This window comes from Hippocampus guttulatus, chromosome 13, assembly GCF_054856545.1.
Source record: "Hippocampus guttulatus isolate MCC_2025c chromosome 13, RoL_Hgut_1.0, whole genome shotgun sequence".
Classification (NCBI taxonomy): Eukaryota; Metazoa; Chordata; class Actinopteri; order Syngnathiformes; family Syngnathidae; genus Hippocampus; species Hippocampus guttulatus.
In genome coordinates, this window is record NC_141273.1 from 16,923,486 (window position 1) to 16,938,850 (window position 15,365).

Genomic DNA, 15,365 nt, shown 5'->3' on the forward strand with positions numbered 1-15,365 from the left:
CAGTCATTTTAATTTGTCCAAATTGGGTTGCCGTACAATACTCGAAGCATTTTTCCCTCCTTTTTTCTTAGACTTCCTGTTTGTACTCGAGCTAGTTTGTGGTCTTCTGCGCATGCGTACATCGGCGACCACGTTAGAAAAATTTACGGTTTGAGATGAACCACTGAAGAACTTTGTAACCAACTATGATCGGCTTTTTAAACCGTATGTAATTTAACAGTGAATAATTCATTTTCAGTTGATGTGTAAAACTCATATAAAGCAGTGAGGAACAATCTCTTGTTAAGTCAAGTCAAGTGGAAAAATATATATATTACACAAAAATCAGGCAATCCAATCTACATAATTTTCACGCATAAATCAATAAAACAACAAAGAAAAAGTTATGTAAATAATTATAAATAAACTAACTCATTAATAAAATAACATCAACTAAGAAAAAACTAAGATAAATAATACTAATTCACATTTCAAACAAGGATACACGTGTGAGATTAAATATTTCTGAATGAATAGCAATCATTGATCTAGATTTCAATTGATCAAATCGAGAGATTCTAAATTAATTAACAAAGGGGTGGAATATAAAAATATTAAATAATGGATGTGAAAATCTCTTAACAAAATATACAAATGAAGCACGTGTTTTAAATCTTAAAATTCATCCCATCCAATGTTATTCCGTATTTTGTTTTGCTCAGTTTATAGATTTCAAGGTCATTCCAAAATGCAGCACTAATGGAGCGCTCAAAAATCAAATCAATCACGCTTTCAAGGTTCATATTTACGAAAAGAACACTTGCAATAATTCTTTAAAAACATGAATTATACGTAAAAATATGAAATGTCATATTCTTACTTAATATGTAAAATGAAACTCGAGGTAGTTTGTCCACATGCAGTTGCCGTTCAACCTTCCCTCCCATTTTTCTTCTACTTCCTGTTTAGTTTTTACTGCAAGCAAACTTATTTGCCTTCTTCCAGAAGTCACAAGTGAGCCGAGGAGCTCTTGCAAGAAACTTGAAAGTGAGTAAAGTGTTAAATAAAACCATGTACTTGGCGCAAATAATGAATTTATGGTGGGCTTTAGTTGTTGTTTACTCTTGTGCGGGCAGCCACTGTGCTTATCCTCCCCATCAACCACTGCTCTCTCTCTAATTAATTCACTCTTCATTGCCGGACTCTAACATCACTCCTGGGACTTTCCAGCCAGGCCAGTAGGTGGTTTACTTCTTTACTGTACTTCACAATTCCCCACCTTCTCATCAAGCTTCCAAATTGCCCCCTCTCCCCATTAGAAAAGCTTGAAGTGGAATTCATCTGTTCCAGAGTCAAACTGTAGGAAAGTGACAGCAAGCCCAAAGTCACCGGAAAGAGCTATAAGAAAGGAACAAAACGATGCTTAAACGTTGTCACCATGTTCAGAATGAATGAAGTTATGACATTTTAAAAGCTTCGAAAAAGCAGCCAAAAATCTCGGCAGCTTTCTCCATTGTTCCAATGGCCTATGAGCAAGTGTCTGTGTGAAGCGGTGTGAGGCTGTATGTCATAATAATAGACGTGGAATACATGTTTTCAACAAGCAAAAATATTACGAGAAAAGCCCCCCCCCACCCCACCCACTGCAAGAAACACCTAATATTACCGAAATAATATTGTATTTTTCTCTCCCCGCAGGCATTTTGCAGCCCTGCCGACAAGTGATGTGGGTGTCATTCCATCAGGTAGGAGAACTTGATACATGCGCGAGTGAGGTCACTTGATTCAACCACAGTCACACAAGGCCACTTTCAATAAAAGACGCCACGACTGTGAGCGAAACCTACACAATTCTGTGGCGGTCTGTTGTGCCGGCCCCCCCAAGTACCCATACCTCCACCACCACCTCTATGACGGAGCAGCCAGCGGCCATGTATGGAGTCAATGTCAAGATTTAGTTACAGCACAGAAAAAATGTGTGGGTGTGGGGGGGGGAGGGTTGAAGCGGAGGAGGGACTGTCATGGTGGGGGAAGGGGGTCAGGTTGGTTTTATGAGGGATGTTTATGACTACACAGGACTGCCCTGAGGAGGTGAGCAATGATGGGTGGAGTGGTGGGCAGGGCAAAACATTCCCTTTTCTTTGCCGACATGGGAGCCACATGGAGGTGGGGTTGGGGTTTGGGGTGTCAGGAACAGGACCACTGCCAAACGAGGCCGATCTTTTATGTTATGTAATAATTAAGACTGGCCATCATCAAGTTATGATGACTTTTGAAGGAGAAGCGAAGCTAGCTGGCTAGCCGAGCGCAAGCGCCCGCACGTGTGAATTTTAACATACGAAAAGGGTTTTACGAGCGGGCCTGGAGTGCTTTCCCAGACGACAGTCTTGCCTGAAATCACGTCTGTGCTTCAAAGGACCGCTACTCCGCTGATTGGCGTCCGGCACCTTTCAAACGCCAGCTTGGCTAACTTTCTCCACCATTTGCACCGAGATCGGAGACGCGGCGCTCGTCTTTCCAGGTCGCAATTGACCCATGTCTGCTTGCCGCTGCAATTTTCCCGACAATAAAATGAGAGGAAATACAGTATGTTGCGGTGTTATGCTGCTGGAGTAAAATTGAGAGAAATTCATATGAATTCTTAATATTAGCAAAAAAAAGTCAAAATCTATTGCATATGCAAAGTTTTAGGAAAAATGAGACTTCACATAAAAGTCTCTCCTGCCCTCAAATAAAAATTCATAAAATCACAAGTGAGGTAATTTTTCTCCAAAGGAAAATAAAAAAAAATCAAGTTGACAACCTTAGATTACAAGTAAACGTTGAGAAACGTTTTTTTCTCACAATTTTTCTGAATAAAAAAAAAGTTGTCATATTACACAAATAATGTGTTAAGTTTACGAGAAATAAAATAGGTAAAATGTGTAGAAAATAATTAAGAATAGTCATCTGAGAAAGAATATAAAAAAATCTGATTGTGCGAATAAAGTCTTAATATTACAAGTAATAAAAGCTATATCAAGACGTTTGTTTTTTTAATCCCGATTGAAGTCTTAAGAATGAATTTGTAGTTTTGTGAAAATTTCAAGTTTTTGGGGGAAAAAAATAACAGTATTATCAGAGGATTCGTACCATGAGCAAAAATATGACAAAGAAAGTTGCATTTTTGACGCACAGGTTCATAACTGGCAAGACTGAAAAAAGTCTCAAGTCTTAAAATCACCTCAAATAAAACACGTTCTATTACAATAACGGATTAAAAAAAAACAGTCCGAATATGACAGTCATAAAAGAAGTTTTATTCGTATGAGAATTAAGTCAATAAATATTATTTGTATTTTTTTATGACAAATAAAAGTCGGAATCAGACAAGGACACGTCCTAATTTTACAGAGAGAGGGGAAAAAAAAGAAAGAAAGATGGTAACTTTGCATGTTGCCTTCTCGATTGTGTGCGACTCCCTCACGGGCTTTCTGAGGAGGCACCTGTTTCCTGATTGAAAGGAAAAAGCCCCCCCACCCAAAAAAATCAATCGGCTCTCTTAAGGGATTGCGTCAGATGTCGTCCTCTTTGCGAAGATGGACGAGCTCCCAAACGCCAGTGACGCACAATAACAAGCAGCGTGTTTAGACTTGAGAAACTTTCAGCGAAATCCCACCGCTCCGTGGCAGATCCATTTGTGGGATGCCCGAAGGCAAAACTTGTGATGATTGACGACTGCTGTCCCCTCCTTATGCCCCCTCTGCCCCCACCCCAAAAAAAACAAAAAATCTACAATTTACAGTATGAAGGTCTTTTAGGGTCACCATGAAAGTTTTGTTTTTCATATTAACTGAGAATGTTTAATTCAAATTTGGGATTTGAAAATCATCTGGCTCTCGATGCATTTTTGAAGTAGACTATACAACGACTTAAAAAATATATATCTGGATACAGATGATTTTATTTTGTGCAACCAGCTGCCCAAATAAAATGGAAGAAATTCAACATACCTCAAAATATCAGTTCATGTCATTAAAAAACAAAAAACAAACAAACATATCTTTTTTTTTTTTTTTTTCAAAATGAAACATTTGCAAATATCTGCTTTTACTTTGGGAAAAGAATTTTGAAAAAAGTTTGTCCATTTTTGGACATGTTTTGGATCAAATCAGAAACTGAATCCTAATTAGTTTGTGTGCATTTTCTGCACTGCCAATATGACGACATCAGAATCAGAATCAGAATCAGAATCATCTTTATTGGCCAAGTATGTAGAACACACAAGGAATTTGTCTCCGGTATAACACGCTGCATTAGTATCATCGTAAACAACAAATCATTGAACCATTTTAGAGTAACCAGTAGCAGTATTTGTAGTACAAGAAGAGTGACTACGTCAGTGACTGTTTAAGGAGTTAATGGCTAGAGGGAAGAAGCTGTTTAAGTGTCTACTGGATTTGGTGCGCATGGATCTGTAGCGTCTGCCTGAGGGGAGTAGCTGGAAAAGGTGGTGGGCAGGGTGCGGGGGATCCAGGAGGATTTTCCGTGCCCTTGTCTTGATTCTTGCAGTGTGCAAGTCCTCAAAAGTGGGTAGGGCGGTGCCAACGATTTTTTCCGCCGTCCTAACTGTCCGTTGAAGTCGGATTTTGTCCTTTTTTGTGGCGGCCCCAAACCAAACCGTGATGGAAGAACACAGGATTGATTCGATGACTGCCGTGTAGAACTGTCGTAGCACCTCCTGTGGCAGGCCATGCTTCCTCAGCAGCCTCAGGAAGTACATCCTCTGCCGGGCCCTTTTCAGGATGGAGATGGTGTTGACTTCCCACTTCATGTCCTGGGAGACTGTGATTCCCAGGAACTTGAAGGTCTCGACGGTTGACACGGGGCAGTTGGATAGTGTGAGGGGCAACTGTGGAGAAGAATGTTTCCTGAAGTCCACGATCATCTCTACAGTCTTCAGCGTGTTCAGCCCGAGGTTGTGTCGGCTGCACCAGAGCTCCAGCTGCTCCACTTGTTGGCGGTACATGTCCTGTTTTTGAATAGAGGGATCGAAATAAAATCAATTATTAACTTCAGCATTAGCTGCAGCCCAACTTTTGACCTTATTTAGCTATTAAATGTTTTCACAAGGTCTCTTTAGAAAATACGATTTGTGTCAAATTTAAATGTCATTTTATTTTGGGAATTTCATAAAGGATGTTAATTTTTTTAAAATTGCAACCATGTCATATTTCAACACTTTTCAGTGATTTCAAAATATGTTTTTAAACGATGAACATTTCTCACAGTATTCCACATTATTCGGCTTCTTAGTTATTTTTAAAACGAGGACATTTGCCCATATTTTTCAGTGCTACCTGTACTCACAGTAATTTCTTTTTAATTTTTATGTAATGGTTATTTCCTGCAATGTATGAGGAAGAGGGGGGGGACTTGCTTAATAGTTCAAACTTGGGCTATGCTCACGTTCAAAAAAATCTCTTAATGTGTCTTTTCATCGCCTTTAAGATTTTCTGGAGCACGGCATCAATTTGACCCGGCAATCGGACTCTGTCACCACTCACCATCCCGATTTGTGTTTTTCTACGGCTGGATGCCTCATGAACTCATTGCCCTTCAACTCGCAGTCCGGCAAAATCCAGCGCTTGCTGTTTCCAGCGTTTTCCGGCCAAATCGTATTGTACTGAGCAGCCAGGATGGCCTTGTGTTGTCTGCATTCAGGCCGCGGCGGCTCACTCGCTGGCCGCCTTCAAACGCGCCCTCCTTCGATTAGCCAGGCGGGCTCGGCTTGAGCTCGCTGATAAATGACGGGAGTGGGATGACGGGGTTTTTTTATCTTTGCATGCAGTAGATGAAAGAAACACACACATTGGGGGTTGTTGGTGGTGGTGGGGGGTAGGGGGGGTCGAGGCGGAACCACCTGGCTGCCTTTGCGCCAAACAGTCGACAGAGGGCAGCTTTCTGCCTGTCAGGGTTCAGTGTTCAAACGCTGTCTTGTGGTTGTCCAAAGCAGTGTTTCCCTCCCTTCGTTGAAACAAGGCACTCATTTAACGCAAGATAAATCTCCTGACTGAAAATGCCCCCCCAAAAAAAAAATGACTACAAAAACAATCATCTTGACTCACACGATGCGAAATCTGACCTGTGAATGGCAACTTGTTAGTTGTACCTTGCGCCATCTAATTCTGCGTGCCATTGTATGTTGCGGGCATAGATAGATGAACAAAAACATGATCATGAAGAAAGAAGAACTTTCTTACAATTGCAGTAAAATTCGATGTTGTCAGCCCTATGTCCTGCTCCTATGACTGCGGTATCTTGCAATCTTTGCGAGGGAACGCAAAGTTGTTGGGCTTCGTTTCACTGATCACATGTTCTTTCTGGAGCGTCACCCCCGCCATAAACGAGGAATTACTGTCGATCCGAGATTAGACGTGTCGGTCAAAGTGACGTTTCTATGACTCGTTGCGTAACGACGCCACACTAAATTAGCGGCGCTGCGTGACACACACACACACACACACAGACTCACACACTTATCACCCACAAACACAAACACGGGCGGTGCGGTCATCTCCGACGCGCGCCGCACCAAATCCCTCTTTAGGCAAACCACAGGCTCATTAAGGAAGCGTCTTAAAAGACGAAATACGGCCCCGTGGAAGATCAGATACACTGAACGGGCTTGTTGACGAATGCGATGCGGCGATATGGACGGGAACATTGTCTTCACCCAAACAAAACGCTCGCCATGGATTAATTCGCCGTTACTTCATCTCCCATTCAAAGTCATGTTTATGTAACTTCCGCTTTTTTCCCAGCATGTGAGGCGCAGCAGCAGCAGAGCGTGTCTTTCGAAATACGCCCCAATACAGCTGAGTGTTGAACACCAAATAGGCTGATCCGACACATTTGGCCGCAGTGCCAAAGTCAATATGGCATCCCTATGAGAACTCACACGACACTTGAGGTTGTATTAGGTACAAATGCTCAAAAGAAATCAATTCATCCAGCATCATGCATCCACGTTTTGAAAGAATACGGTGGCGACTTGAGACACCAGTGACCCGAGATGAATTCCCCGACCCCCATAAAACACTTCTTCAAAATAGGCCTCCAGCTGTTGAATGCCACCTCCTGGTTGAAATCTGCTGCCAAAGTAAGCATAAAACAAAGAGAATTACAGGTTGTGTATTTAAAAACCAGCCCTTTTGTCTTACTAATTCTCCCACAAGCAAATACCGGCATCCGTCGTCACCTTGTTATATCCCTTCAATCATCAAATATTTAAAAACAAACCGGAATCGAAAAACGATGAGGAAGTTATTAATATGAAGTTATTATTCTTTACTCTATTCTTTGTTTTTTGACATAATGCACAACTCTCATTTATTTTTATGCTTTGGAAGACATTTATGTCTGAATTTTGGGGAGCCTGTGTAACTGAGTTGCGTGCAGCAATGCAACATGATATCCAGTCCCTTAGCGTTGACGAGAGTTTTTTTTTTCCGCCAAGTGGAGGCCAATCTTCCCCATGATCCCTCGAGGTGGACAGAGAGATTGTTCTTCAGGAAACACGGGTCAGGAAGCTCAAGCAGAAGCCAGGCCTTCTCAGTCTAAAAAAATAAATTTAAAAAATCCCCTCTCGAGAGACGTGCGGTAAACTCTGGCACACTTGTTTGGATCCGTTGTTGCTTGCCGCAATTCGGGCCGAAAACATCATTGTTCGATGGTCCACAGGTGGAGAGAAGTCACATATGTGCATGTCATTAGGAAGTTACACAATCACAATCACATCATTTCTTTCCCAGTTCCGAAAGCAGCCTTCGTACGGTGGAACGTATATCCGGCATGAAGCCGAGTTAATGATGAACAAGCTAAATCTGGTCGTTAACGTAGCTTACCTGCTTTTGTGGCTTTTATGGTGACGACTAAAGTTTGATGTTGTGGTCGTCTCATATTTTGGAGACTTAAATCTGACTTGAGTCAAGTCAGGTGACTCAAATTCCCCCAACTCCGACATGGCATCTTGATGCCCACCCAGTAATGAGAGAAGTGGGGGGGGGGGGGATCGGCGGGTTTGGCGAGCTGTGTGGGAACGCTGTCTGCAAGACCACTCGGCGGTTGACCACTAACAATGCTGCGGCCGGCGTTTGGACAATTAATCGCTGCTGGATCGTTTACCCGCATTCTCTCCCTCACAATCCCCCACCCCCCACCCCACCCCACGTCCTCTGAGGCTAACGAGACACGATGACCACAAGCCTCCAGAAGGAGGAGTGGTAAAACACAAAGCTTTACTAGAGGTCGCCGCGACCAAAACAAAACGGCGCAAAGTGGAGACACGACCTCCTGATTGTCGGTGGCTTGCGTCGTTTTCCAACACGGATGTTTTTCTTGGCTCTTTTAAATGGCGCCATATGTGGATGGCGTGATCACCGCTGGCTCAGACCAACGTATTCTGTGAAGTACACGCAGTGTAATGTTGTGCCATTTCTTCCGTGATTCAAATGAGGCACACTCGTGCCTCGACTCACGAGTTTTACCAGTTGCGAATAAAAATCCACCTCCTCATTTTAGATGCGGGACAAACCCCGGGACTTCTTATCCCTCTTCACTTGCTCCAAAAAAAGTCCACAGTCGGGAAACGCGATTCTGATTGTGCGCCCAGACAGCCACGTGATCCCGGCAAAACGCTCCCCGTCTTCTATTCAGCGAAGAACAATCAGGAAATGAGCAAAAACACCGGCTGCTGAAGAGAGATCAAGACGAGCGGCTGAGTAATCCAACCCTGCTCCGCTCGCATGATATTTTCCGGGACCGACTTCATCACAGGCTTAACTTTCCGGATTGTGTTTGTTGACCAAAACATCAGCAGAGTGTATCATCGAAGTAAATAACAGCAGCGTGATAGCAGCGGGCTCCAGCACTTGGCGCTTTTGGAATCGTGTGTTATATTCTTTTATCTTCTGATGGAGACACTGACCCCACCACTTTGCTGTTTGTGTTTGAAGCGGGTGAACTATAACCTTCACGCCACAGATCCGAGCTATACATCCGGGTTGCCCTATCGAGAGCGCGACCCCCCCCCCCCCAAACTTTATTGAATTATTTATTACATCGGAGCAGTGGTGGTGTGCAAGGAATCTTGATATATGGGAGTCGGTGATGACGCATTGTGTGGGGGGTATGGGGGGGTTATGAAAAGAAAAGATGTCTGCCTTCAAAATGGAAATCTCATCCAGACGTTGACGGATGGGACACAACTTTTCTCAGCCCGTGTTCTTAATTTGCGGTCATCGGAGCTGTTAAAACGACAGATGCGGCATTCGACCAATGCACAACCGATTCATCCTTGTAAAACAATGGCCGTGTTTTTGTCAACAGTTGCCATTTCCAAAGCAGCGAGGCTGCTCTACAAAACAACGCTTTGTTGAGAACAAGTGTTATGATCCGATATGCCGCTTAACCCATTTAATCCCACCGGTCACATTTGTGAAGGACAACAATGATTTAATTTAGAGGGCTCTAAAAATTTGGATAACTGATTACTTCAAAGGGCTACCAATGACACCTGATTTTGACTTTTAAATGTCTGGGAAAAATTTGGGATTAAATGGGTTAAGAGTGCTAACGTAGGAATTGAGACTGTTATTGGGGAGAAAAAAAAAGAGAGAGGGACTTGAACACACAGAAACTTTACATTGGATGGACCGTATTTATTCTGAACATGCAAGCGTCCAAAACATGCACCAGTGTTCATTTCCAGTCAGCACTATTAAAGTCACACATCACCTAGTGGCCAAATACACGATTTTTGTGTGACACCAGAATATGAAAACACTTCTTTACGCTTGTCAAACAGTCTTTGGATTGACTTCTCTCTCCTGACGCCACTTTTTAATTCAATTATTATTATTTTTTTACCGCTTGTAGGTTCTACAAAGGCCAATTAAAAAAAAAATCAATGGCTTTCCCAGAAATGATGGTTTGTAGTTCTTCAACCCAACCCCTGCTCATAAACAACGGCACGCTTAGTAAAGCGTCTGGCAGCCCCAAGCCGCAACGCCAAACTGCTGCCAGCCAGTCCTGGCCTCCTTTTTCACCCTCAACCCAATTGGAAGCAGCAGTTGCTCATGTTTTCTATCTGTTGCTTCCCTTAAATTAAAACAAAACAAAACAAAAAAAAGTTCACATATACCCCCTTACAAAACTATGACAAATCTTCTTGGTGTCCTTGTAAAATTATCAGACAGACCCCCCCCCCCCCCCCCCCCCCCGCTCCGCCTGCAATCAAATGCCAAGAAAAAAAAATCCCAATCAAAAAACCCCTGTAAAATTCATGACACATCGCCGAACTAATCAATAAACTTTGACGTCATGCTGCGATCAAAGGAGAGGCCACTGGCAAAAAAAAAAAAAGAATCACAGTTGAACATTGCCCAGCTGTCTTGGAAATCTCTTTCCGATTGTGGCTCATTTGCTCGTAGGAGTAATTCAAGCTGTGGAATTCTCCCCAAAATGGCTGCTCGAAACAAAATGGCGGACTCGGGCCTACAAATTTCTTTTAACGTCTTCTTATAATAGTTTCAAGTCGATTGGTGGAACCATACACAGGAACTTTTTTTTTTTTTTTTCCTTCTCATTTTTGCACGGAGCATGTTCGAACCTCAAAATTAGATTTTTTTTTTTCTTTCAAAAAAATGTCTGCACTTTTACAGGGACAGGCGTCCGTTAGACACACAGTTTTGCAATACATCCAGGCCTGGTGCACCGCTAATAGCGAGAGTTGACTGTACACACAGTGCTTGGCGCTGTACACGCCCACTGGGAATTCACCTGCTTCAGACACCCACTGCGCTATACTGTGCACACACACACACACGCGCACACACACACACACGGCTCATGGCAGTGGTTATCATATGGCCCGGGTAACACCGTTGCGTGAGACGAAGCGCTCCACAGTAGCGTAGGTGCGGAGCTTCCACCGTGGGCAGTGTTCACGCCGCATGACTCACGGCGCGGCAGCTCATTTAAATGTAGACTAGGACGACATCTCTGCGTACACATGCCCACGGGTGACGACGGTACAGTACACTGAACAACAAAGTTTCGGTCCCATTATGACACGTTGCTCAGGGTGCCCTTAAAAATTTCCTCTCTCTGATCCCATTGTAAGAAAATAGGTCTGAAGATGTTGAATATTTTGGTATTTGGATATTCTACTAAAAATCCGATGGAAGAATCAAGTGTTCGGGTAAAAAAAAAAAAAAAGATTTTGGTCGATGAGACGAAGGGACGTCAGAACCACAGTAGCTATTTTGACGGCTAAAACAACACACTTGAACGAGCCTGGTTTATCAAAAAGTGGTCAGTAGGAATGGCGACTATTGGACTGGCGTCCACTGTCATTTTTAGGTTAACTTGAGCGCTGCTAGCGACTAATGCTAAACACCAGCAACAGGTACAATACAATGTCAGCGGAATTCATTCTGGGGTTTTTTTGTTTTTTTTTTAGCACCCTTAGCGATTTAACATAATGGAGGACAGGGTTGTGATGTCGCCGTCGTTAGCAACAGTTTGTGACTGCAATAAACGCTCTAAACGCAGCACAAAACAGAAAACAAAAGGCGATCGCGAACTGAACAGGAAGTTGTCAATCAGAACAAAGCTAACTACCTCGGAAAAGCTAACAAAAACAACCCGAAATGCACAAAACATTTCCAACGGTGAAATTCAACGCTTGCTTGGCCATAGCGACCCATATGGAGCGCAGCCGTGACTCATACCCGCCGAGCTAACATCGAAGTCCACTCGTCAACATGATGAATGAGGAAAGGCTTCCATCTTGTTTATGCAACCCGACACCGGGCATCTGCTGGCCTCCGAACTTCCCCGCTCCCTGTTAGACAGCGGGATTAGCTTGGCCGTTTTGGATGCGGCAGATAGGAGAGATAGAGCCTGTCGGAAAATTACCGGCGGCCCTCGGGGGCGCTATTTTTGGAAACAAGCTTAAATTGGTGATGGTAATTGATGAGTGTAAAGGACATTCAATTGAATCTTTTAATTTACAGCTTGAGTTGTGCATCTAGCAACATCCACCAAGGTCGGTCAACCCTAACTCAATTCCGTAACGCACTCCACATACTGTATACCACATTGATTGCTGATTGTTTGAGTAGATTGGAATATTTGAGCATATGCATTCATCGCTGATCATACCCGCCGTAGATAAGTGATCGAATACCGATCGAACTCATGACCTCCCCCCCGGTCCAGTCCACATGTTGAATGAACAATCGATCACTGCCCGCTTCGACAGGTTCACCCAAACTACCGCTGCTGACAAGTATGCCGAACAACCGATTGTACAGCTTCTCACGGTATTTCCTGACCCAACCGGACCTGACAAACCAGCTGACAAAGGCTTGAAAAGTAACGTACGCCGTACATTTACTTTCACTGGGCGTGAGTGTTAACTTTATCGTTCTCCAGGGCCCTGTTTATTCATCCCTCACAATCATCGGCGCTAATGAACGGTGCAGGTTTCCGTCCAACTTGAGTTTTATGTCGGCGGAATTTGTTTCATTTAGGCTTTTCTGGGCAAGCTCGCCCGGTTTTCCAGAGTACGGGGGTGCGCGCGATGGCGGCGGGAGTTTTTGCAAAGCGTCGGGGGGTAGGGGGGAACAACCCAACCCGGTGTTCTTATAACTCAAGATGGCAAAAGCTGCCATAGACATAGGTATAAACGTCTGTGCTTGTTTTCGAGGACGGGACAGCTGAGGAAAGACAGGGGGGGGGGGGGGGCAGGCGGCGATGGGCCCATGCAGCACCAGTCGGGAGAAAGTGCGGAGTCATGCTGCAGGAATGTTGTGGAGTTGAAGGGGGGTGGGGGGTGCGGAGAAGGGGTGGTTATTGTTGGCGTGACTGCCCCATTTTTCACAGCCATAATCAGAGCCAGCTGTCAGCGAGAGGGCCCGAAATATGAAGGCCTTCAGAGCTGGGGTGGGGGAGAGTATGGATGAAGGATTGGGAGGGGACGGGGGTAAAGGCGGGGGTGGGGTGGGGGGGGGGGCGCGCTGGGCTTTTCAAAGCCTGGAAGAAGGCGCAGACTTCTGGCGGCGGATGAGACAAAGATGGGCTTTTTTTGAGATGCAAATTTCATTGGCCCCAGAAATGGAGTAAAAGCGCGCCGTAAGAAAAGTCAAAGACATGAAAATATTCATTTATGTGTGATTAGCGGAAAGATGTGAGCCAGGTTAGAGGGAAAATGTTCGTGGCGGGAGGAGCTTCCTGTCTTTCTGATGCTCCTCAGGCGAATATAAAGATTGCACGGGGGGGGGGGGGGTGTGGACGTTTGTTTTCGCGACGTCATTTTGAAATCATTTGAGAACCCGTCTCAAAACGGGCTAACGCCACCGTTGTCATGATTGTCTGAAAGCCGGAAACGTCTGTGAAGATGCAGCGGGATCGCTCTTCAGAACACTGAAGGGACCATTTGTGTGTTTTGTTTGGACCGTTTGTTTTCACAGCAAGGCCACTTTTGGGGCCTGACAACATTGGAAAACGATTCTGTTTTTGTTTCCGTCTGAACACTTAAAGGGGCCATATCATGCCATTCGAAGCTTTCCGCTGTCAACTCGAGGCAGATATATGATGAGATCATTTCTTTTGAAATATGAGTTATATTCTGGCTCCTGAAGAGCCAGGTATCATTTGTTTTCCGTTTCTATCGTAACAGAGTTGCAATATTACTCACGAGTGGGGTTTGTACACCGTGAATATTACATTTGAAAGACGTTGCAATTGTTTACGATGAGCATTTGCGATTAGCGATTAGCGCATTAGCTCGCAGACGTTAGCAGCACGAGCGTAGTCACCCGTTCGTCATGTACCAGACGAGTGGGGCGCATTGTTTTGCCACGTTTTATTTTGCCTTGTCTAATGGGGAAAATGTGTTTTACTGCCATCTTGTGGCCTCTGTAAGCAAATAGCAACTTGTTTGTGTGGGTGTCCATTCCTCACAGATCTTTGCAGCAGCCTTCAGACAATTTTGAGTCGTCAATAAACATTACGTAACTCCTCATTGACCGAGTTCATGAAAAAGGACGACTCGATGATTCCATCGTGTCGCTGTGACCAGCGAGTTTTGCAACAAGCCGCTCACGCGCGCCGCCCTCAACTTTGAGGAGTCGTCGTGGCAAAAGCAGTTTTGACAATCCAGACATTTTCAGTACCGCAGCCGTCGGAGCGTTTGCGCACATCTGCGAGCGTGTTAATGTTGCCGCCAGCAGCTGAGTGGAGCTTTCACACTCCTCTCCGAGCCCCCAAATGTAAGCCGGTGACGTGTTGATGTTTAGTCTGGCCGCGGCGCGGCACGTAGGCACGGGCCCAGTTGTGGAATCACCGAAGGTAACGTTAGGACGCAGGGCCTCACCTTCCGTACCGAGCGCCGTCTTCCAAACATTGTTACTTGGCAGGGAATTTTATATATAGCTGAGCCGTGTGGTTTATGACCTATTTTCGAAGCCACTCCGTGTCACCCTTGCTCGGATCATGGAAAAAGACTCCGGTGGGAGTGGGCTGCGCTTGTTGATTTTCTTTGGGTGATTCATGGCGCACTAAGGACTTGACCTCGTCCAAGTCATAGTTCTGGTTTTCATGTCGACCCCCCCCAACCCCCGCCCCACTCTCTCTCGTAACCTCCCCGCGGCCAAGAGGCTTCCAACAAAATTTGTGTCACCGGCTAATGAACTTTGCAGCCTCCACTCGCACGTTTCTTCAAATAAATAACTCGGAGGGCTGAGTAAGGCTGTCGTCGGGCTGCCGCTTCTGGTCGCTTTGGGAGAAACGGATCGCGGTGTTCCAACGTACTGCATTTTCATGCGACGAGGAAATGCGAACAAGTGTTTCGCCGTGACCCTTGAATGGGGGGAGGGTTATAAAAGTCAATATTTAACTCATTCACTCCCAAAGACGTTATTTAGATGTCTTTTCAGACGCCACACATTTAATCCCAGCTCCTCATTTTATATTGACTGTACGTGAAAAGGGTCTGAAAATGGCATTTTCAGACCATTTCAGATAATGTTTTTTTTGTCTTTATTGCTTGGCAATTTATGAAACGGTTTTTCGGCGAAGTGCACCGCTGAGTGTGTGGTGGCTGGGCATGAGGGAGGAACCGTCTGCCTCATCTTTCCCAGTAGAAGCGACTTATTATCCTGATTGCGGCATAGCTTTTTTTTTTTTTTTTCCCCCATGAAAGCATGAATGAGTGCGACTGTTGGCCCCTTTCTGGTCGGCCCGCCGCCGCAGGGCTTGTTTATCAGGCTCGTCCGCAAGTGACCCGTCACCTCGGCGGGTCCAAGGTACAATGTGTTCAACCGGCCGACGTTTGTTGT

At 44.7% G+C, this 15,365-nt stretch overlaps 2 protein-coding genes across 2 annotated transcripts in view; one reads left to right on the forward strand and one right to left on the reverse strand.

Annotated features, from left to right (window-relative positions):
• Positions 1-15,365, forward strand: part of plekhh1 (pleckstrin homology, MyTH4 and FERM domain containing H1) — a 63,858-nt gene that overhangs the window by 218 nt on the left and 48,275 nt on the right. Inside the window, exons 2-3 of the mRNA XM_086127714.1 lie at positions 949-1,026; positions 1,678-1,724. The gene's annotated coding sequence lies outside the window, so the exon portion shown is untranslated. The remainder of the gene's footprint in view (positions 1-948; positions 1,027-1,677; positions 1,725-15,365) is intronic.
• On the reverse strand, positions 4,211-14,602 carry LOC147196723 (uncharacterized). The gene is made up of 2 exons (XM_086127715.1): positions 14,402-14,602; positions 4,211-4,990 (listed from the first exon to the last, which is right to left on the reverse strand). Exons 1-2 carry the CDS (start codon positions 14,429-14,431, stop codon positions 4,358-4,360), a joined length of 663 nt encoding a protein of 220 aa, XP_085983841.1. The 5' UTR covers positions 14,432-14,602; the 3' UTR covers positions 4,211-4,357.

What these genes read in the sequence shown, in the direction of transcription:
- LOC147196723 (XM_086127715.1), bottom strand. Translation starts at nt 14,431, where the DNA reads ATGTTTGGAAGACGGCGCTCGGTACGGAAG. An exon ending in GACGGCGCTCGGTACGGAAG is followed by an intron (nt 4,991 to 14,401) that starts GTGAGGCCCTGC and finishes ATTCAAAAACAG; the next exon opens with GACATGTACCGCCAACAAGT.